At 43.6% G+C, this 19,983-nt stretch overlaps 1 protein-coding gene across 1 annotated transcript; it reads right to left on the bottom strand.

Moving 5' to 3' along the window:
* Positions 1–4,159: 4,159 nt before the first annotated feature.
* On the bottom strand, positions 4,160–18,076 carry LOC100136183 (Na/K ATPase alpha subunit isoform 1c; the record flags this gene model as incomplete). Its single annotated transcript, NM_001124459.1, is given in 22 exon segments — positions 4,160–4,369; positions 4,853–4,944; positions 5,144–5,245; positions 5,342–5,472; positions 5,589–5,734; positions 6,437–6,560; positions 6,656–6,810; positions 6,902–7,070; positions 7,235–7,385; positions 7,607–7,743; positions 7,835–8,010; positions 8,160–8,352; positions 8,506–8,640; positions 9,086–9,394; positions 9,499–9,767; positions 10,060–10,177; positions 10,274–10,408; positions 10,518–10,631; positions 10,784–10,987; positions 11,919–11,978; positions 12,185–12,301; positions 17,929–18,076. Coding segments are annotated over 22 exon segments (3,078 nt in total).
* Positions 18,077–19,983: the final 1,907 nt, after the last annotated feature.

The following is a 19,983-nucleotide window of genomic DNA, read 5'->3' as shown; positions in this document are numbered from 1 at the left end:
GGACAATATTCAGCTGCAGCGATCGGTTAGCTGCTCAGATAGTTGATGTTTAAAGTTGGTGAGGGAAGTAAAAGTGTCCAACTTCAGCGATCTTTTGCAATTCCTTCCAGTCACTGGCAGCAGAGAACTGGAAGGAAAGGCGGCCAAATTAGGTGTTGGCTTTGGGGATGATCAGTGAGATATACCTGCTGGAACGTGTGCTACGGGTGCGTGTTGTTATCGTGACCAGTGAACTGAGATAAGGTGGAGGTTTACCTAGCATAGACTTATAGAGGACCTGGAGCCAGTGGGTCTATCGAATATGTTGCGAGGGCCAGCCGACTAGAGCATACAGGTCTCAGTGGTGGGTGGTATAAGGTGATTTGGTAACAAAACGGTTGGCACTGTGATAGACTGCATCCAGTTTGCTGAGTAGAGTATTGGAAGCTATTTTGTAGATGACATCTCCGAAGTCGAGGATCGGTAGGATAGTCAGTTTTACTAGGGTAAGTTTGGCGGCGTGAGTGAAGGAGGCTTTGTTGCAAAATAGAAAGCCGATTCTAGATTTGATTTTGGATTGGAGATGTTTAATATGAGTCTGGAAGGAGAGTTTACAGTCTAACCAGACACCTAGGTATTTATAGTTGTCCACATATTCTATTTCGGAACCGTCCAGGGTGGTTATGATAGTCGGGCGGGTGGGTGCGAGCAGCGAACGGTTGAAAAGCATGCATTTGATTTTACTAGCGTTTAAGAGACCACGGAAGGAGTGTTGTATGGCATTGAAGCTCGTTTGGAGGTTAGTTAGCACAGTGTCCAAGCAAGGGCCAGAAGTATACAGAATGGTGTCGTCTGCGTAGAGGTGGATTAGGGAATCGCCCGCAGCAAGAGCAACATCATTGATATATACAGAGAAAAGAGTCGGCCCAAGAATTGGACCCTGTGGTACCCCCATAGAGACTGCCAGAGGTCCGGATTTGACACATGCCCTCCGATTTGACAGACTGAACTCTGTCTGCAAAGTAGTTGGTGAACCAGGCGAGGCAGTCATTCGAAAAACCAAGGCTTTTGAGTCTGCCGATAAGAATACGGTGATTGACAGAGTCGAAAGCCTTGGCCAGGTCGATGAAGACGGCTGCACAGTACGGTCTTTTATTGATGGCGGTTATGATATCGTTTAGTACCTTGAGCGTGGCTGAGGTGCACCCGTGACCGGCTCCGAAACCGGATTGCACAGCGGAGAAGGTACGGTGGGATTCGAAATGGTCAGTGATCTGTTTATTAACTTGGCTTTCGAAGACTTTAGATAGGCAGGGCAGGATGGACATAGGTCTGTAACAGTTTGGGTCTAGGGTGTCACCCCCTTTGAAGAGGGAGATGACCGCGGCAGCTTTCCAATCTTTAGGGATCTCGGACGATACGAAAGAGAGGTTGAACAGGCTGGTAATAGGGGTTGCAACAATGGCGGCAGATCGTTTTAGAAAGAGAGGGTCCAGATTGTCTAGCCCAGCTGATTTGTACGGGTCCAGGTTTTGCAGCTCTTTCAGAACATCTTTTGTCTGGATTTGGGTGAAGGAGAAGCTGGGGATGCTTGGGTAGCCAGAAGGAAGGCATGGCCAGCCATTGAGAAATGCTTATTGAAATGTTGGATTATCATGGATTTATCAGTGGTGACCGTGTTACCTAGCCTCAGTGCAGTGGGCAGTTGGGAGGAGGTGCTCTTGTTCTCCATGGACTTTACAGTGTCCCAAAACTTTTTGGAGTTAGAGCTACACGATGCGAATTTCTGCTTGAAAAAGCTAGCCTTTGACTGCGTGTATTGGTTCCTGACAATGAAAATCAGGAAGCGATAGGAACTACCAACGACATGCTATTGATAACAGAAAAGTTTCAGACTATGACCTTCAGTGACTATGTAACCACTAGACTACACTATTTAACAATATATATTTTTTAACTATTGTACTCATTCTAATATTTTTCATGATGATATTTGCAGATGAAGATATGAATGAAACCACATTCCTTCTCTCACAGTGTTGTTTAAACATTCTACCCTTCGATAGGCCTACACCATGAATGGAAATAATCTTGAATAGGGCTGAATCCGGCCAAATCACTATAGAAACCTCAAATTCCACACGGTGGAAACCAAGTCGGTTTGTTTCCATGCCTACTGTACATACGAGCCTTAACTACCATAGAACTGAAATGGGGATGATCTAGAATGGTCATTCTCATTCATTGAATGCAGAGTTCCGTGTGGAAGTTAATAATTCAGTATGTTTTTCAGTGCAAGAATGTAGTTGGCTGACATTTTGGTAGGTCTGTGTTAAATCAAGTGGAATTTCTAGCCATGTCTGTTTTACCTATTTCTAGCCTCACTCTTCTCACCCCTCTCATTTTTGGCCTCTTTCCAGACCTGCTAAAGACCTGCCAGAAGCACCCCTGGGAGATAGAACTTCTTTCCGTAAGAATAATGTTTTTTTCACCTTACATTAAAGGATAGTTCACCTCAGTGGTACAAATCTTTCCTATTCATTTGAATCCTGAGACATTTACACAACAGATGCCGTGGGATATGGAGCTCGACTATAGGCCACATTTGAGGCATGACAAACTTTGGCTTTGGAGAATGAACTATCCCTTTAACTGGAAGCCACATAGGCCGTCCTATGAGAGTAAGGGAGGTGTGGAGATTATGCAGCACTGTCAACCCACACGCTGTCACGCAGCCTGTCCAGAGACGGAAGAGAGACATCCCACTCCCAAATTGTTTCTAGTTCATAAACAGTCAATGAACTAAGCAGACCCAGCTGCTATCATATTGGTGTCTATGGGAGAGTCACCCCTTAAGACTGGACTGTGACAAAAAAAATCTATGTTAAAGCCTCTTAAACATCTTCATTTATCCACCATCTTCTCCCAGAGATGAAGTCCGGTAGGGACGGACAAAACTGGACTGTGCACTGACACCCCAAGCTTGGGGATTGTGAGCTTGTGACAGATTTCTTTCCTTGTGGATGGGATGTTGTGTGCACTGTCGTCTCAAGCGTCTTCCACTCCACAGACAGACGGGATGTGAAATGCCTACTTTAGCAAGCTAGGTTCAATTGTAGTGTGCTCAGTCTGAGTGGGGGGTTATCAATGAAAAGTTCTGAACAGTAGGTAGCTTAGCTTCTTATTTCGATAAGTCTGGTTGCAGCTGTCGACAATGTAGCCTGCAGTAAGTAGATCTACATGTTCTTAGTTGACAATGCTGCAGAAGTGGTTGTTCCTTTCACAATTTCTATGGCAGGAACTTGAACTAGCGGTTAATTCTTTTTTAAACTAGGCAAGTCAGTAAAGAACAAATTCTTATTTTCAATGACGGCCTTGTTCAGGGGCAGAATGACAGATTCTTACCTTGTAAGTTCGGGGATTCGATCTTGCAACCTTCTGATTACTAGTCCAACGCTCTAGCCATTAGGCTACCTGCAGTGTGTTTACGTAGGAGGGATGTTCACAGAGAAATCAGGAGTTCTCCTTCTTTTGGACATGCCGTCAGTGGTACTAGGGGTTCACCACTTGTGGGTGGATATTTTTTTTTTATGTTTAGCTTCATTCCCAAACCTCAAGGGTAGGATATTGGATTAGGCATTCCATAGCTACTTTATTTTAGAACACCCACCCACAGGAGAGCATTGCTACTGTAAGCATTATACAGTGGGTTTGAATGAAATATACATATTAAGCCACAATGTTGTCAGCAGGATTTTTATACTCAAGTGCTGCCAGTTGATAAGTCTTGCCTTGTGCTTCTGATAGACGGTTGCTCTGACACAGGCTTGCTAGTGTGTGTAGTGTTTAATGTCAGGCAGTAGATGGATAAAGTGTGATGTGAATGGGTCAAAAGGTGAGATGAAATACAGTCTACATTCTGTACTACAATGACAGTGAACAACTAGCTGGTGTTCGTTGACTGCACACTGATAGCAGTGTTCATGGTTAAAACAGAGAGAGTAGAGAGACTCCAGGAAGGATAGGAAAAGAAGGACCTGAAGATCTGTTGATGCTGTGTTCATTCTGGAAAGTCTCCAAGTTGCAATGAGGAAACGTGCAAGCACACATGCACAAACCATACACACCAAAGTGGGAGCTGACTGAAAGTTTATTTATATTACTGTTAAAAACATGTATAAAATTGGTCCTGTTCCAGAAACAAGGCACACAATGTCAAATGTCTTGGTTCATCATCTCGATCTCAGTGTTTTAGTATCACGCATTCCCTATATAAAAACACATCCACATTTCACAGAACTTAAAATTCCGAGCAGCAAGACAACCATGCAAGAACTTGAGCGATGCAAACGGGATGCTTTCTAGTAGTACGTCTCCCTCTCCACCCAACCTAAAAGAGAGAAGATGGAAAACAGGATTTAGAGATCAATTACCTCTGGTAAAACAGGTGGACTAAGGAAGGCTGTAGCATACATAAACAATGATCATGTTAACTATCCGTGTGTGGTTCAGACGATCACGGAGGAAGACAGTCAAGTGACCGACGTCTTTAACATGGTCTCTGATAGCATACCGGTTTACTCACATCAAATGCATTTTATAAAGCCATTTTTACATTAGCAGTTGTCAATGGAGTGGACTAGACTCCCAAACGTGTCTGTGTCCACTGTCTTGCACATCTGAAAAATGTGCTGCTGCTTAAAGATTTACAGACTTCGCTTGTTTGCCAGATAGTAAGGCCGCATATTTAGGTAGCCTTTATTATCCTCCTGAGTACGAGGGAAAATCTTGTGGTTTTGAGAGCCAAACTGAGAACTTGTATGAACAAGTACTACAGATCGTCACAGTAATAACTAAAGGGATTTAGCCTCACCTCCTGGGCTGCGTCGGATGATCAGTTTTCGGATTTCATCATAAATAAAGATGAGGAGAGAGTATGGGAAGGCGCAGAACCACCAGCTGGGTCTAAGGAGAAAAGAAAAACGAAACATAAAACAACAGAACTGAAATGACTCCAGACCAGAATACACCAAGAACAGACCTTAACATTTTAAGCAACACATAGCTAAGCTTAATAGAAGTCCTCCAAGAGTTAAGTATTTTTGGTACTACAAATTATTTTATTAAGAGATGAAGTGTACCTAACTGAAGGGTCTTTACTTACTTGAGTGGGTACATTCTGAGGGCGATGCCCATTCCAGGACAGTAGGACAGGAAGGCGGCCAGGGCGGTCTCCTCAAACAGGCCGAAGATGAGAATCTTGTTCCTGAGGAGGACAGAAGCAGCATTTAAAATCAAGTCATTTCTTTGACAACAAAAACGAACAACAGCCGATGCTCTTCAAAACGGCCACTGTACTCACCTCATTCCTTGTTGGAAGACTGAGTTCCTCCTGGTCTTACAGATGATCAAATCAGCCCACTGTACAACCACGATACTGGCGAAGAATGCTGTGTGGCAGGTGAACTCCACAATCTTTCTCTGTTCATAAGTCTGATGGAAACAGTCAGCAACAGAGGGAGAAACCGTCAAAACACAGTCAGCTAATCATCTAGAATCAGACCAATCAACAAGGCTTGTGAAAACCACATTGGTGTCTGCATACTCACCCACTGCTGGCCATAGCTATCCTCCAGGTCGTTGCAAAATTTGTTGTCCCAGTCCACACGAATACCTAGCAGTCTGGAGGGTAAGAACCCATTCTCAGCAAGGATCACAAAGTATGTGAAGAACCCAGCCAAAGCCTGGATCATACCTATGGAGAGATGGGGAGACAGGATCAGATGGGTGCATTTGTATCAGATTCTATACATGTCATTCTGTCTGCTGGTTTTTCTATGTTGCATCAATCTCCATTAAAAAAATGTTTTCAAGTTTGATTGTCACATCACCAGACAGGTGCAGGAGAATGTGTTGTTTTACAGGGTCAGCCATAGTAGTAGGGTGCACCTGGAGCTTATTAAGGTTAACTGCCTTGCTCAAGGCACGGAGCAAAGATTTTCACCCTGTTGGCTCGGGTATTCGAACCAGCGACCTTTCAGTTACTGGGCCAACACTAACCGCTAGGCTACCTGCCGCCCTACAGTGATTCCCAAGGAGTATCACGTTGGTGGGAGAGGTTCGCAACCCATGATATGATGACACCGCAGTATGTGAATCCTGTCCATATCAGTGTTCCCTCTTAAGGAAAGTCCCGCTCACGTGGAAACCTCTGGTTTAAACCTATTTTTGGCTCCATCACCAAAGTGTGAAACATCCCATAATCACTCAGAGACCCCTTCTCTTATCACCAGGGAGGCTATTTCTGGCACATACCCCACTTCCAGCTGATCCCAAAACCACCCAGTCAACTTAAGAGTCTAGAATCCAGTTTGAGGTGTATGAGATGTTAATCTTTCATCTAAGAATGAAAACACTTTGTTTTGCGCAAGTCAGGCTTTGTGAAAAGCGGTCTTACCGATTTGACCGTAGGCTATGCTGATAAGTCTTTCATTCACCAGTTTGTCTGTTTTGGAGTTTCTGGGCTGTCTCTTCATGATGTCACTCTCAGCAGCTTCGTAGGCCAGGGAGATGGCGGGGACCTGCAAAGTTGAGGACGATTTCAACAATTAGAATTAAAACTGAACAGTTACCAGAGATTTAGAAAAGAAAAATCTTAAATGTACAAATTCCTCACCATGTCAGTTCCCAAGTCGATACAGAGGATGGTGACGGTCCCTAGGGGCAGTGGAATGTTGGCGATGATGAAGAAGAGGAAGGGTGTGATTTCTGGAATGTTACTGGTCAGGGTGTAGGCGATGGACTTCTTCAAGTTGTCAAAGATCAGACGGCCTAGGAAAGTGTACATACATAACGTTAGTGAAAATAATGCAGAATAGAAGGAACCCCAAACATTCTAAATCCACTGAAATGCTGCTTCTACCTTCTTCAACACCAGTCACGATGGAGGCAAAGTTGTCATCCAGGAGGATCATGTCTGCAGCCTGCTTGGAGACGTCAGATCCAGAGATCCCCATAGCAACACCGATGTCAGCCTTCTTCAGAGCAGGAGAATCGTTCACACCATCACCTGTCACAGCCACAATAGCACCCTGTGGATAAGGAGGAGAGGTGTTTGAGTCTATGGAGAGAGAAGTCTAGAGAGAGAAAACTGGTAAACACATTTTTAATTTGAAAGGAATTTATCTACGCTACAGTCACTCTGTTTACCTCTCGTGAGATAGGCCTAGTGTCTTTAAGTTGAGCTGAATATTACCTGGCGCTGGCAGCCCTCCACGATAATCAGCTTCTGCTGAGGAGAGGTTCTGGCAAACACAATCTCTGTGTGATATTTCAGGATGTCGTCCAACTGTTCAGCGCTCAGGTCCTTGAGGTCACCGCCATGGACCACACAGGCCTTGGCATCCCTGTGAAAAATGTACCCTTTATTTTATGGGAAATCCCATTGATATGAAGACATTTCTATAATGTCTATAAGCGCTCATGAGAAGGACCTGACATTCAAGCTTGAATAAGATCTTTGAAGAAGGACTTTAAAAATGAAAAAATGTAGAAACTGCAAGGGTTTTACTGTTGTTTCCAATAACATAACATTTAAAAAAAAAAAAAAATTAAAATCGCAACGTACCTAGGGTCAACTTCATTGACTGGAATGTTCAGACGAGCAGCAATGTCCTCAACAGTCTCGTTTCCTTCAGATATGATTCCCACACCCTTGGCAATGGCCTTAGCAGTGATAGGATGATCACCAGTGACCATGATAACCTAAGGGAAGGAAGGGAAGAGGAGTGGTCTGATCACAGTGGCTGCTATGTGGATTGACTGAAGAGTCGTGTCAAGTATTACATTGCCATACCTTGATTCCAGCACTCCTGCACTTTCCCACAGCATCAGGCACAGCAGCACGGGGAGGGTCAATCATGGACATTAGGCCAACGAAGCACAGATTCTCAGTTGGGAAGTTCACCTCTTCACAATCAAACTGGAAGCCCTCAGCGAACTGGTCATCAGGGAGCTGGAAATGACAGAAACCTAGACGGATACAAAATTGTGAAAATGTGAATTGAAAAAAGGAGCAAAAGCACAATTTTACACCTCACATTGGATCATTTTACAACACAGATGGAATAACAAAAATACAGTAGTATTGGCTAGTGATGGCTGAAATAAATGACTATTACCCAGCACTCGCTCTCCCAGACCACCCAGTTCCATGTAGGCGTTCTGGAAAGAGTCCTTCATCTCATCATCCAGAGGCTGTTCTTTGCCCTGAATCAAAATGGTGGAGCAGCGGTCCAGGATCCTCTCAGGGGCTCCCTTCATCACCAGCAGATGCTTGGACTCACCCTCATTCTTGTTTAGGTGAACGGAGAGCTAAGGGATAAAATTATAGGAGCAGCCATTTTGAAAACAGATTACCAGAATAGGCATAACCATATTGATCTCTGTGCCAAAGGGAAGGGTTTTCAAAGACTTCTTGAAAACTTATTTGCCCTTATTTCATGTGGCAGGGTGCCATTGCCCTACCTGGTATTTGTTGGTGGAGTTGAATGGGATTTCAGCAACCTTGGTGTACTGATCTCTCATGCCTTGCACAGACCCACAGCACAGCTCAATACACTTCAGCAGGGCAGACTCTGAGGCATCACCAGCCACATCTCTCTGTGAGAGGGAAACGAGTAGGCAGATGAAGTGGACGTGGTACGCCACTGGCGCACATTCTCTTTCACCCACTAGCACTTCCAAGTGGCCCAAGACATTAAAATAACCTCCATCAATTTAAACAGACTGAATGAAAAGGAAATCTTTGTAGATTGAGCCTGGTAGAAGACAAAGACCGTGACAAAGAGAAACTGAAAATAAGGGGTGAAATTAAGTGTGGTAATCACAGCTAGTCCAAGGTGAGATGATTAACGGAGGGAGAGGTTATATTCCAGGGGATTGCAAGGGCTGAGGCAATATGAGGCATTCAGGCAACAGGAGAGGAATTACATAAGGTGAAAGACACCCCTGTTGAGCCTTTTTAGAGGCATTACATGCTGAACTCCTGTCGATAGCTCCATGTGTATACGGTTGTCAATTCACTCTGGGGAAATGAGACACTTACTTTAAGGATAGGAATACCGCTCTGTTCTGCCAGGAAGACGGCACGGTTACACAGGCCAGCGACTCTAGCCAGGGCAGCCCAGGTGGCAGAGCTCCTGTCGAAGGAGGTACCGCTCTGGTTCTCTGTGGTGTCAGCCTCATGGATCTGGTTGTCGAACCACATGTGAGCCACGGTCATTCTGTTCTGAGTCAGGGTTCCGGTCTTGTCAGAGCAAATGGTGGAGGTGGAGCCCAAGGTCTCAACAGCTTCGAGATTCTTCACCAGGCAGTTCTTCTTGGCCATACGTTTGGCAGTCAGAGTTAAACACACCTACGGAGAAAGCCAAAAGTCACTCAACATGTCTGTCGAAACAAATTGGCAATGTACTGAAGTGTTTGGGGGGGAAAAAAGCACTCCCGAAAGACCGTACTCACAGTTACAGTGGCCAGGAGACCCTCAGGCACGTTAGCCACAATGATTCCGATGAGGAAGATGACAGCTTCCAGCCAAGAGTATCCGAGGATGAGGGACAGGACAAAGAAAGACATGCCCAGAAAGACGGCCACACCGGTGATGATGTGGATGAAGTGCTCAATTTCAATGGAGATTGGGGTACGTCCGACTTCCAGGCCAGAGGCGAGGGTAGCAATACGACCCATAACAGTGCGGTCACCAGTGTTGATGACAATACCTCTGGCAGTTCCTGCAGGAAATAACGTGCAGATTTCATTTAACAATCAGGACATCATATTGACTACTGTTTAACAGCACAGTTGACAGTGATTCAACCTCAGAAATGGTGGACATACTTTATACAGCAACAGGACTTCATCAAAGCTAGCCCAGTTATGGTTTGGTTTGGTTTGTTTTATTTGTACAACACGCCCTTGTACCAGATTTAGCTAGATTCCTAATTATTAATCTGTGGTCCCTGGGCAGAATTTATTTTTATTTGGTTTGTTTCTCATCTGAGCAACTCTGCTCTGTTAAAGTACCTTCAACACAGTTGGTAGAGAAGAAGGCAATGTTCCTTGTCTCCAGGGGGTTGTCATTGGAGTAGTCCGGAGTACGTGTCTGGGGCTCAGATTCACCAGTGAGGGAGGAGTTGTCCACCTACGTGGGGAGGGAATTAGATTAATACAATAATGAATGGCACGGACATGGGCGGAACGTGACGTATTTGGAGCAAGAGGATTTTAAAGTACCCACTTTGCAACCGCTGGCAGAGATGATTCGCAAATCGGCGGGAATCCTATCTCCACCTTTCACCTCCACCAGATCTCCAACCACCACTTGTTGAGCGTTGATGTTCATCTTCTCACCGTCACGGACAACCAGGGCTTGCTACAAGGCAGAGGACACAAGATTAATCTTTGAATGTAACAATAAGGGGGGGGGGGGGGGGGGGGGGGGGGAACACCTTCAAAAGAAGTGTTTCTAAAACAGCTAGTACCTGTGGGACCAGGTTCTTAAAGGAGTCCATGATCTTTGAGCTCTTGGCCTCTTGGTAGTAGGAGAAACAGCCAGTAACAATGACAACAGCAGAGAGTACGACACCCAGGTACAACTGTGTGGGACAAAGATGCAGAACGTGTTAGAATTAAGTTAACCTCCCCCGCACAAACACCAGTACAAAAGAACTACAAAACCCAAGCATCATCTGCTTTCAATTCCATCACAATGTCAATCAAATCAACATTCTTCATCTTGGAATCTTACGTTATCATTGGCCGGCTCATCCTCCATGGCTGCCTGGATTCCGTAGGCCAGGAAGCAGAGGAGAGCGCCAGTCCACAGCAGCATGGAGAACCCGCCAAACATCTGCTTGCAGAACTTCACCCACTCAGGGGTAGTGGGAGGAGGGGTCAGGGAATTGGGGCCATCACGGGCAAGGTTCTCAGCAGCCTTAGCACTGGATAACCCCTGAGGAAATACAAAATTGGTTGTGTTACTTTACATGTTGAGACCTCAAATTAAGATGCTGTAGGAGGATACTTCATTTTAAAAGAATGGGTGCTTCCCTCCCACCCAATCTTTTAAGGGTATACCATTATCGACCCTTGCTTTTTAAAATCAAGTATATTGCTATATTCAGGCATATCTAGGTACCCCACCCTTCCCCATTCTTGAGATTCTCTTTCACGGCACGTGATAAGGAGAGAGGAAGCAAATTGTCAACACAATAATATCTCTCTGCGAGGTCTGTCAGTGGCAGACAGAGACACTGCAGGGCCAAGTCATAACTCTAATTTCACATCAGGCAGAGAACAGAGAAACAAGTCAATGGGGCTCTGGAGAGAGTCGAGGTGCTGACAGTTGCCAGGCAACTCGCTGCAAACAATGAAAACAGTGCCATCTCCTCTGCTGGGATTGAGCGCATCCTAAATCTGGGCTGAGGTGCTATGAGCCTGCTGCTTGTGAATTATTCAAAAGGACCACTCGGCTGCGCTGCTAGGTTTGGAGGCGGTAATCTACTATTCCCCTTGATCTCCCAATCATGATCAAGAGTCCATTTGTATGAATGTAAAAGAGGGATAAAGCATCTCTCGTATTGCCTCCTCCAATTGCCTTGTTTATTTGTCACATCCAACTCAATGATAACCCCCTTCTTCCACAGTTTAATAATTGGAAGAGATCCCAAGAGTCCGAAACCCATAACTTGAGCAGAACTTTGAAGTCCATCACTTGACTTAATTTTTCTATTCAATAATTGAAACTATTCGAATTGAGGAGAACCGAACTGAATTGCCCTCCAGCTGTGTTCGATAAGTAACTAATTTGTTAACAGAAAACAGTGCAGAGGAGATGAATGAATTGCCAACTGAAATGAAAATCAGTGAAGCTCCAGACTTACCTTACTAAGGTCGGTGCCGTATTTGCGGTTGAGCTCATCCAGGGTCAGTTTATGGTCATCCTATGGGACAGAGATTAGGAACATGTCACTCACAATCGTATTGCACTGCACTTCCGCACCATCGAGATAAACATACAGTACATTACATGCAGCGCCAAGCTTGACACCAAGTCAGTGACATCAACACACGAGTGACCAAGACTTGTGATTTAAAGATGAACTTCCCAGGTCCTGAAAGAGAATGAAAGTGAGAGAAGCCGACTCACCAGATCAACTTCCTTTTTCAACTCATCCATGTCCCTCTCCTTCTTCATGGCCTTGGCATTCTTCTTCTTGCCTCCCTGCTCAGAGGTCGCCGCCAGCTCATACTGTTCCCGTCCTTCCTACAGAGAGGGCAAGAAAAGATAGTTAGGAGCGATAAGAAATATATATACACAAACACATAATAGAATAGGTAGAAAGAGGCCCTTTAGAGCTCTGCCCGAAAAAATAAAATCATCACCCAACTCAAGCCCCTGATACAGAATCTGCTTATAGTATAGTTTCCCATAGTGTTTCCGAGGCATTAATAAAACCCAAGTCTGGGGGCCCAACTCTTGAAAAGGTAATTCATTGAGTCAATTAGAGAAGCACTCATTTGAACAAAGGATAAAAATGCTCATTTTTCAGGTACAAATGACTTACCAGAAGTCACCCAACAACTTGTGGGTTATTGATGTAGCATTGTTCTACTGAACGTAAGCCCAGTTATCATTTACAAAACAAACGTGACCTAGACAGGTATGGTGCAACCAGTACAAAGATAGTTGTGGCTGTCCCTTTTGGACTATCACCCAGTAGGCTTTCACCTTTTAGAGTCTACGACCTGTGCTAGATAGCACAATTACTTTCACTACTCAGCAGAAGAAACTCAGATGTTTGAAAATGGCATCTGTCTGAAGTTCATGAGGAATGCTTAATGAACAATCATGTCACAGACCATCACTTTGCACAACTGCGTCAATAAGGAGAGCTGTGGGAGGGGTGGGGCTGAGGGTCATTTCAACATACTCCACTGCAATTCAGTAATGTCAGAATATTAGGCCTTGAGGTCTTGAGTACACACAGAACTTTCTTCCTCTGGAGTCATCTCATTGTGAAAGTCCAAAATAACCCTGGCACCTCACCTTCTGCAAACACATTGTTCATTCACTCTTCCCTTTCTCCATTATCAAATCGGTCACTTTTGGGAAGAGGACAAAGACCTGTTGAAGAATGCGTGTCAGCTAGACGGCTGAAAAGGGGAGGGTGTTGGGACACTGCGGTAACAGGATAACGCACAGTACCAGATAAACATCGGTAAGGCAGTTAGCGATCATAAATGATTCAGGTTCTACTGGTGTTCAGAAGTGTTTTGGCTGTGGGGGAGAGAGCTCTACATGCTTCTCTTGATTTGACACTATGAGGTTACACAAAAGCTGCTTGACTCTAAGCAAGACAGTTCCTGGTTCAGAATGTGATCCCCAAGTCAGAGGGGCTTGACTGATAATTAAACTTTGTTGTTTGGTTACAACTGAATCCAACATTAGGGGTCCTACCAGTTTTTTTGTTGCTGTTGGAACAGTAAAGGGTAGAGGTGGAACGACAAGTCCTGCTGGAGTCCTCCGGGCCCTCAAGGAATCTGTTGTCGCAGTCCCCTGTGGTCTTTTTATTAGTTGACAGGCACACAGACTTGCCCTTCTTGAAAATGCACCCCCCCCCCCTCCCCTACTAATACTATTTAGAAATATCCCTTTTACTTTCCCAATTGTGTACACATCCGTTATTACCACAATGAAGCAAGGAAGGGAGTTTTGGAAGTATTACTCAGCTGTCTCTCAAACGAAACAGGAAGCTACTGCACTGAAAACAGGAAAAAAAGTGTGGATGTCAGCAATTGTGTGGAATCTCTCACAAGACCAATCATGCAAAAACAACAGTTGTCCCACTACAAGTCTGAGAACAATGAGGCTTTGTACCTCTATAGAGAACCACGTAAAAACAATAATGAAAAATGGGGCAGAGAAATAGATCTTTAGAGTGACTTTATTTTGGACAAACTGTACAGTCATGGAATTTATTCAGACCCTCTTAGCAAAACACTTAAGATACCAGGCTTACCGCATTCTTATATGGGATTACTGTAATGGTTTGATCTGGGAGTGGGAGCAACACCACTGTGGTAAACATGGCTTGGGTCTGCATACCATTTCTCCCATAGTTTAGAGTAGTATATTCAACTGCGTAATCGTTGTTATCATGAACATTGCATATGGGAGTGAGTGTAATTAGTCAGGGACAGAAAGAGAAACAACTATGTGTGAAAGAGAGTGCAAGAACGCAGGGTGGGTGGAGAAGGGGGTGAAGCTGGCAAGACATCCCTTTCCAAGAGGACAGAAAGTTTGAAAGAACAACTGTCCTCATAAAAACAACAGCAATAGACAGAACAGAGCCTCAGTGAGATGAGGGGCCTCTCACTTTTACGCTAAAACACCACCACCGCCAGATCAACAAAAGTTCATAAGAGACGGTCGAGCGGGTGCATATTTTACAGCCAGGGTCGAATTCCTGTGAACACCATTCCTGCTTCTGTACATGTGCCAAATACAAAAGCTGCTCACTCAAGCATATTGGCTCCTCCTCGCCCTGGGACTTTGCCCCGTTGCTACAGGCGACATAACCACACCTCTCAGATATGTGAATGGACCGAGTCACGTGTTACTCTCCTCCCCCTTTTCTCTTCAGTTCAGAAAAAAGTTAATTTATTCACAAGAAACGCATTTAAAACTCCCACCACGTCCACTGGAAGAGTCAGTTTTCCCACAGAACAAAAGATGGTGAATGCCTGTGTTTCTCCTTAAGACCCCAGGAACCACAGTTAAAAGCAGAATACGAATCAATGGGATGCAACTTCCTTTATTGCGCTAGTCTGAAATGTAGGTTAGAACAGAATGCACGTGGCTATTGCGAAATGCCGATTGGGAATAGGCCTATGGGACAAACGTTTTTTTTTTACAATTCCCTCTGCAGTTGGAACAAATCGAAATTACAGTGGAGGAAACAGAAGGTGTAATAATGTGTGGAACTCTCCATAATGTTCAGGCAGCTAAGCCAAACGAGCAGAGGGAGATCGAGCAGGAGAGAGAAAGGGGCAGTGGGGGTGAGATGTGTTCTCTGTCACAGAGATGGGGTGGCGTGTGACAAAAGGGATGCCTAATACATAGTGACTGTCGAGCGGAAAGAATGTGAAATCCTCAGGAGAGAGAGCAACAAAAAATAATGTTTTAAAGAGCGCTAGAGAGCAGGTCTCTTGGTTCCACAGTGGACCCCTGGGGGGAAAGAATGGTCAGCTGAGGCCACAACCTGATAGTAGCTCAGAGATGGAACACTGGAGAGAAATATAATAACTCCCAAATTACTTCACCATATAAAAAGGCCTTGTTTTGGACATATTCTAGGCCTCATTTGTTTACAGTGGAGATTTTCCACAAGCCACTTTCCATCACACTCAGTGGTGGAATCTTTAAAACAATGACCCCCCTTGATGAAAGATGGCGAGAAAAGAAGTGGAAAAACGAAGAAAGAATGCGCCCTAATAACATTACAGGAAAACAGCCTTGTTTTCAGATCACAGTTTATTTTGAGAGATGGAAACAATAGCCATAGTATTCCATTTCAGGAAGGAACTTTTGGGCGTTTCAATTGGTTGACAGTGAGCAATTGTATACTATCATACCTCTTGATTTTCCATTTCATTACAGAAAAACTGAATTTTTCCTCCATCTGCCATTCAACCAGTTCAGAAAAATTATGCTAGCTCCCTCTGAACAGGAGCCTATGAACAATGATGACAATGCAGCAACTGGTGCCTCATCTTCACAGCGGTCTCATATACCTCACCACTCTAACCAACCCTTTGCTCCCGCCAGCCCTATGTCACCCTCATTCTCTCCCTGTACCTCTCACTCCCCCCTCTCTCATCCCTCTCTGCAGTCTCCTGGAAATCATTAGTCCGGCTGTCCAAGCATCTGTGCCTATTGTGCGTGTACTGGACCGGAGCGCGGAGAAGAGGACAGAAGAGTTGGGGGCAGAGCAGAGTGTTCACCACCATACAGGGAAAGAATCCAAAACACAGAGGTTTGCTGCTCTGCATTCACATCATACAACCAATCTGTCTCTCTAATCACCCCTCTCTTACTGTAGCTGTGAATGCATTTTATCACTGTGCCCGTGTGATCCGTTGCCCAGCAGGGAGTGGCGAGCGTTTTATATGATGCTATTAACCTCCCCGATATCCCACCAGTCTGCCATACAGTACCCAAATACAGGAGTCACAGGTAGGTAGCTGTAAAATATATATAAAACATCAAATAAAAATCACCCCAATAATTGATACATTTTCCATCACCATAAAATTGCAGGTAGTTATTTAGACAGGCGTGATGACAAAAACCCTATTGACTAAGGATTGCCCATAAAAAAAAACACACTTAATTCTACAAGTCTAGAACAATATGCCTCGATATGAGATGAATATACAACAAATCTAGTGTATTGAACAGCATTGGAGCAACTAGGAGATTTCATTTGTCTTGGACCGATTTGTATCAAATTGAATAAAAACGATTGTTTTTTGGAAAAGCGATTACTTTCATTAATACATGAGGGGGCTGTAGTTGACGTAGGTCTTCCCAAAGACACATTGTAGGCCTATCTGAACATTCGCAGAATGTGGGCTACACAAGAAATGTCATACACAACCATATGCCAAATCCATATACAACAATTAAGCCTTATGTGGAATACATTTATTTTTTAAATAGATTTTGCAGGTGCTCAAATGTTATCAAGGAACAGTTCTGTATTTTCCCCAGAGTCAGATGACCTCGTGGACACCATTGTTGGGTCTCTGCGTCCAGTATTAAGTTATTAAAGGTATTTTCGTGAGCCAATGCTAACTAGTGTTAGCGTGTTCCTATATACTTCAAGTCATTGCGCTAACGCTAGTTAGCAAATACCTTCAAACTGAACGTAGACATAAAAATGGTATCCACGAGTTCGTCTAACTCTGGGGAAGTAGATAAGGGCATCCTGCTCAAATCCAGAACTATCATTTTAAGCAACCAAAGTGCATTATTCCAAATTAGGCCATCTACATAAAAACTACGTTCAACGAGCATGACAAAAACAAATAAACACCGACGACGTTGGCGCATGGTTGAAATTGTGAATGGGGTGGACTAGGGTTATTATTCAATTTATGAAGAACAGACTTTTGTAACAGCCTACAGTCGCAACTACATTTAACCAATTGATTACGAATCTGAATATTACCTATATTTTTCATTGGGGAACAAAATTCAGTCAAGCGGGTTACAAGTCACCATGAAAGACTCATTGAAACAAAGACCATCACTTATATTCAGAAGTGGGCTGCAGGCTCTGTATGACCGTGTATCTCAAAGTAATACAAGTCACATATAGCATGTCTGCCTCCACTTCCCGCAACTCGAATTTAAACAGACCACGCCATATTTGTAGCCACTTTCCCGGCAGTTTACTTGGATGAAAATTAACATTGTATCAATCTTCAAACTTGTCTTACACCGCCAATTCTATCATCGTAGCGCTTACAAGCTTTTCTCCTTGGCGACTAGATCCAAGCTAACCAACCTGTGGATCTTCAGTATCAATGTAAAAAAAAAAAAACATTTTTAACCCTAATTGACACTCGATCAAGACACGTTATGGAAGCAACTTTTGTTCAGCCTACAAAATGCGGAAGTCACTTTCCCATCGCAGGCATTTTGAAAGAAAAATGCGGCCATCTACGTACATGTGATCATTTGAAAACAACTTCGACCGTATTATCTTTTTTTAATTGATACCACTTTTGACAAGCAGCCTACCATTAAGAATTGCGTAAATTAGGCTACAGAAGCATTTCATGGAGGAGCTGGAATGTGAAGATGGAAAGAAAAAGCGCACTTACTCCACGTCCCATGTTTGCAGTTTTGTGGAGGAAAAATAAACTTATTGAACAATCAAATCCCAATTTACTTAAAAACTAATTGAAAAATGTATTGCCCCTGGATGTGCCCTTATCCACCCGTGTCACTCCTACCGGACACGCATCCAAGCTCCCGGTTTCATTAAAAGGTACAATACTTATATACAGTGTTTCTTTCGATCGTGACGTCTGCACTTTTTGCCATGGTAACATAGAATGGAGGGGCGGAGTCCCCATTATTGAATGTTTTACGATTATCGGCCTTCATAAAGTAGATTGAATCCATTGCGTGACAATGGACTTTAGTCTCTGTAACTTCAAATATTCATGAAGGAAAGTCACTTGGTCTCTTCTGTGCAGCCTTATTCATATTAGGATGAAATATCTGTCCATATCTCTCACCACTCATATTCATAATGGATACTAACCCATCCTCAATCCTCTTTAAACCTATCCTCAATCGTCTTTAAGAATACTCTGCGTGTTTTGTTTGTCCCCTTTCTCTTAATTTCCACATAGATTTAAGAATGAACATAATTTAAACACACACAAACACACTCTATTTCTGTCTCTCTCTCAATCACTCTCTCAATTCATTCCTTATTTTAAACTCATTTATGGAAAGCGATCATTTTTGTGTAAACTCCATCACTGGGTTTTAGGAAGTTTAAACTTGAACAAACCAGGCCGTTAAACCCTGTAGGATGTAAACTTCCCCTCCTGACCCTGTCATGAACACTTTGTGGACAATGTGACCTTCTCAGAAATTAATGGAAGCCTGGCAGCTTGTTGCATCTACAAATTATTAACTCTTTAACTTAGGGATCCTAACCATTAACCCCGTCTCAAGGTTCTGTTTTATGTCTTAAACTTGATCTAGGATCAGTTTGTCTTTTAGATCATAGAGAATAATATTATATGGACAGATCCTAGATCAGCACTCCTACTCTGAGGTACTTTGTGGATACGGTATGCAGGTATTTCACTGCAGAACCAGACAGAGGCAGATTCAACCACATGTCTAGGATTCAACCACATGTCTATAGGTCACTGTAATTAGTGTAGCATTCTACCTGTGTTAGATATAATAGAATGGTATAGAACAACACATCTTTATTGTCCACCCACATATCAACTTTTCCCTTTGGCTTCACCCTACAATAAGACAATTGAAAATTGTGTTAATAATGAGCATTACATACAAACTCTAATTAAAACACATTCACTCAGACACTGACTTTTCCCCCACCACTGACAGGTCAACTAAAGTAAAAGAAAACTATTTGAAATGCTAATTATATTGAATTTAATATTATTATACACAAGACTTTGCTTAATGATTCATGCCGATGTACAGTATCATCTAGGACTTGCTGTACCCAAGAAGCTGCTTGAATGCGTTTGCATGAATTTTACTTGGAGAGACTTGGTGGACAGATGGACAGACAGCGGAACACTTAGGCACAGTGTGTGTGTGTGTGTGTGTGTGTGTGTGTGTGTGGATGTTCAAAGACGGAACTAAAAATATCTCAAATTGTATATACAAGCTGTGAGCCCGATCCTATAAATGAGTTACCATGGAAACTATCACGTTCCTGTCCCCACAGAGCAAGGAGAGGAAGGGCCTCTCTCTTTATCTGCATAATGCCCCCTAGTGGGGAAGAAAAACCAGTCAACAAGTTGGTCTCAGAGTAGGATGAAGCTGTCCCTAGTAGGCCTATAGACTGATCTAAGGTCAGCTTTGCATTTGACCCATATGCAAACACAAGCCAAAAAATACAGGCTCTCTTTCATAGAACAGCACCATTGTTTTGGTTGAAGTTGCTCCCTTTTCACTGTATACATCAAACAGCAGGTGATAATAGGTTCCTTTTCAGTCGGTACCTTTGGTGAAACAACTATGGGGAGTAGCACTTTCGCGACTTCGATTGAAGAATTAAAATCACGGCTAACAAGGCCAATGAAATCCGCGCCTCGCTGGAAGCCTCGGCTTCCACAGATGATAAGCCCGAGGCTCGGATTCATTCCTTCAATTCT

Source organism: Oncorhynchus mykiss, chromosome 7 (assembly GCF_013265735.2).
Source record: "Oncorhynchus mykiss isolate Arlee chromosome 7, USDA_OmykA_1.1, whole genome shotgun sequence".
In the NCBI taxonomy this organism is placed as follows: Eukaryota; Metazoa; Chordata; class Actinopteri; order Salmoniformes; family Salmonidae; genus Oncorhynchus; species Oncorhynchus mykiss.
The sequence above is the reverse complement of the archived record's forward strand: the minus strand, read 5'-3'. Positions and strand labels throughout refer to the sequence as shown.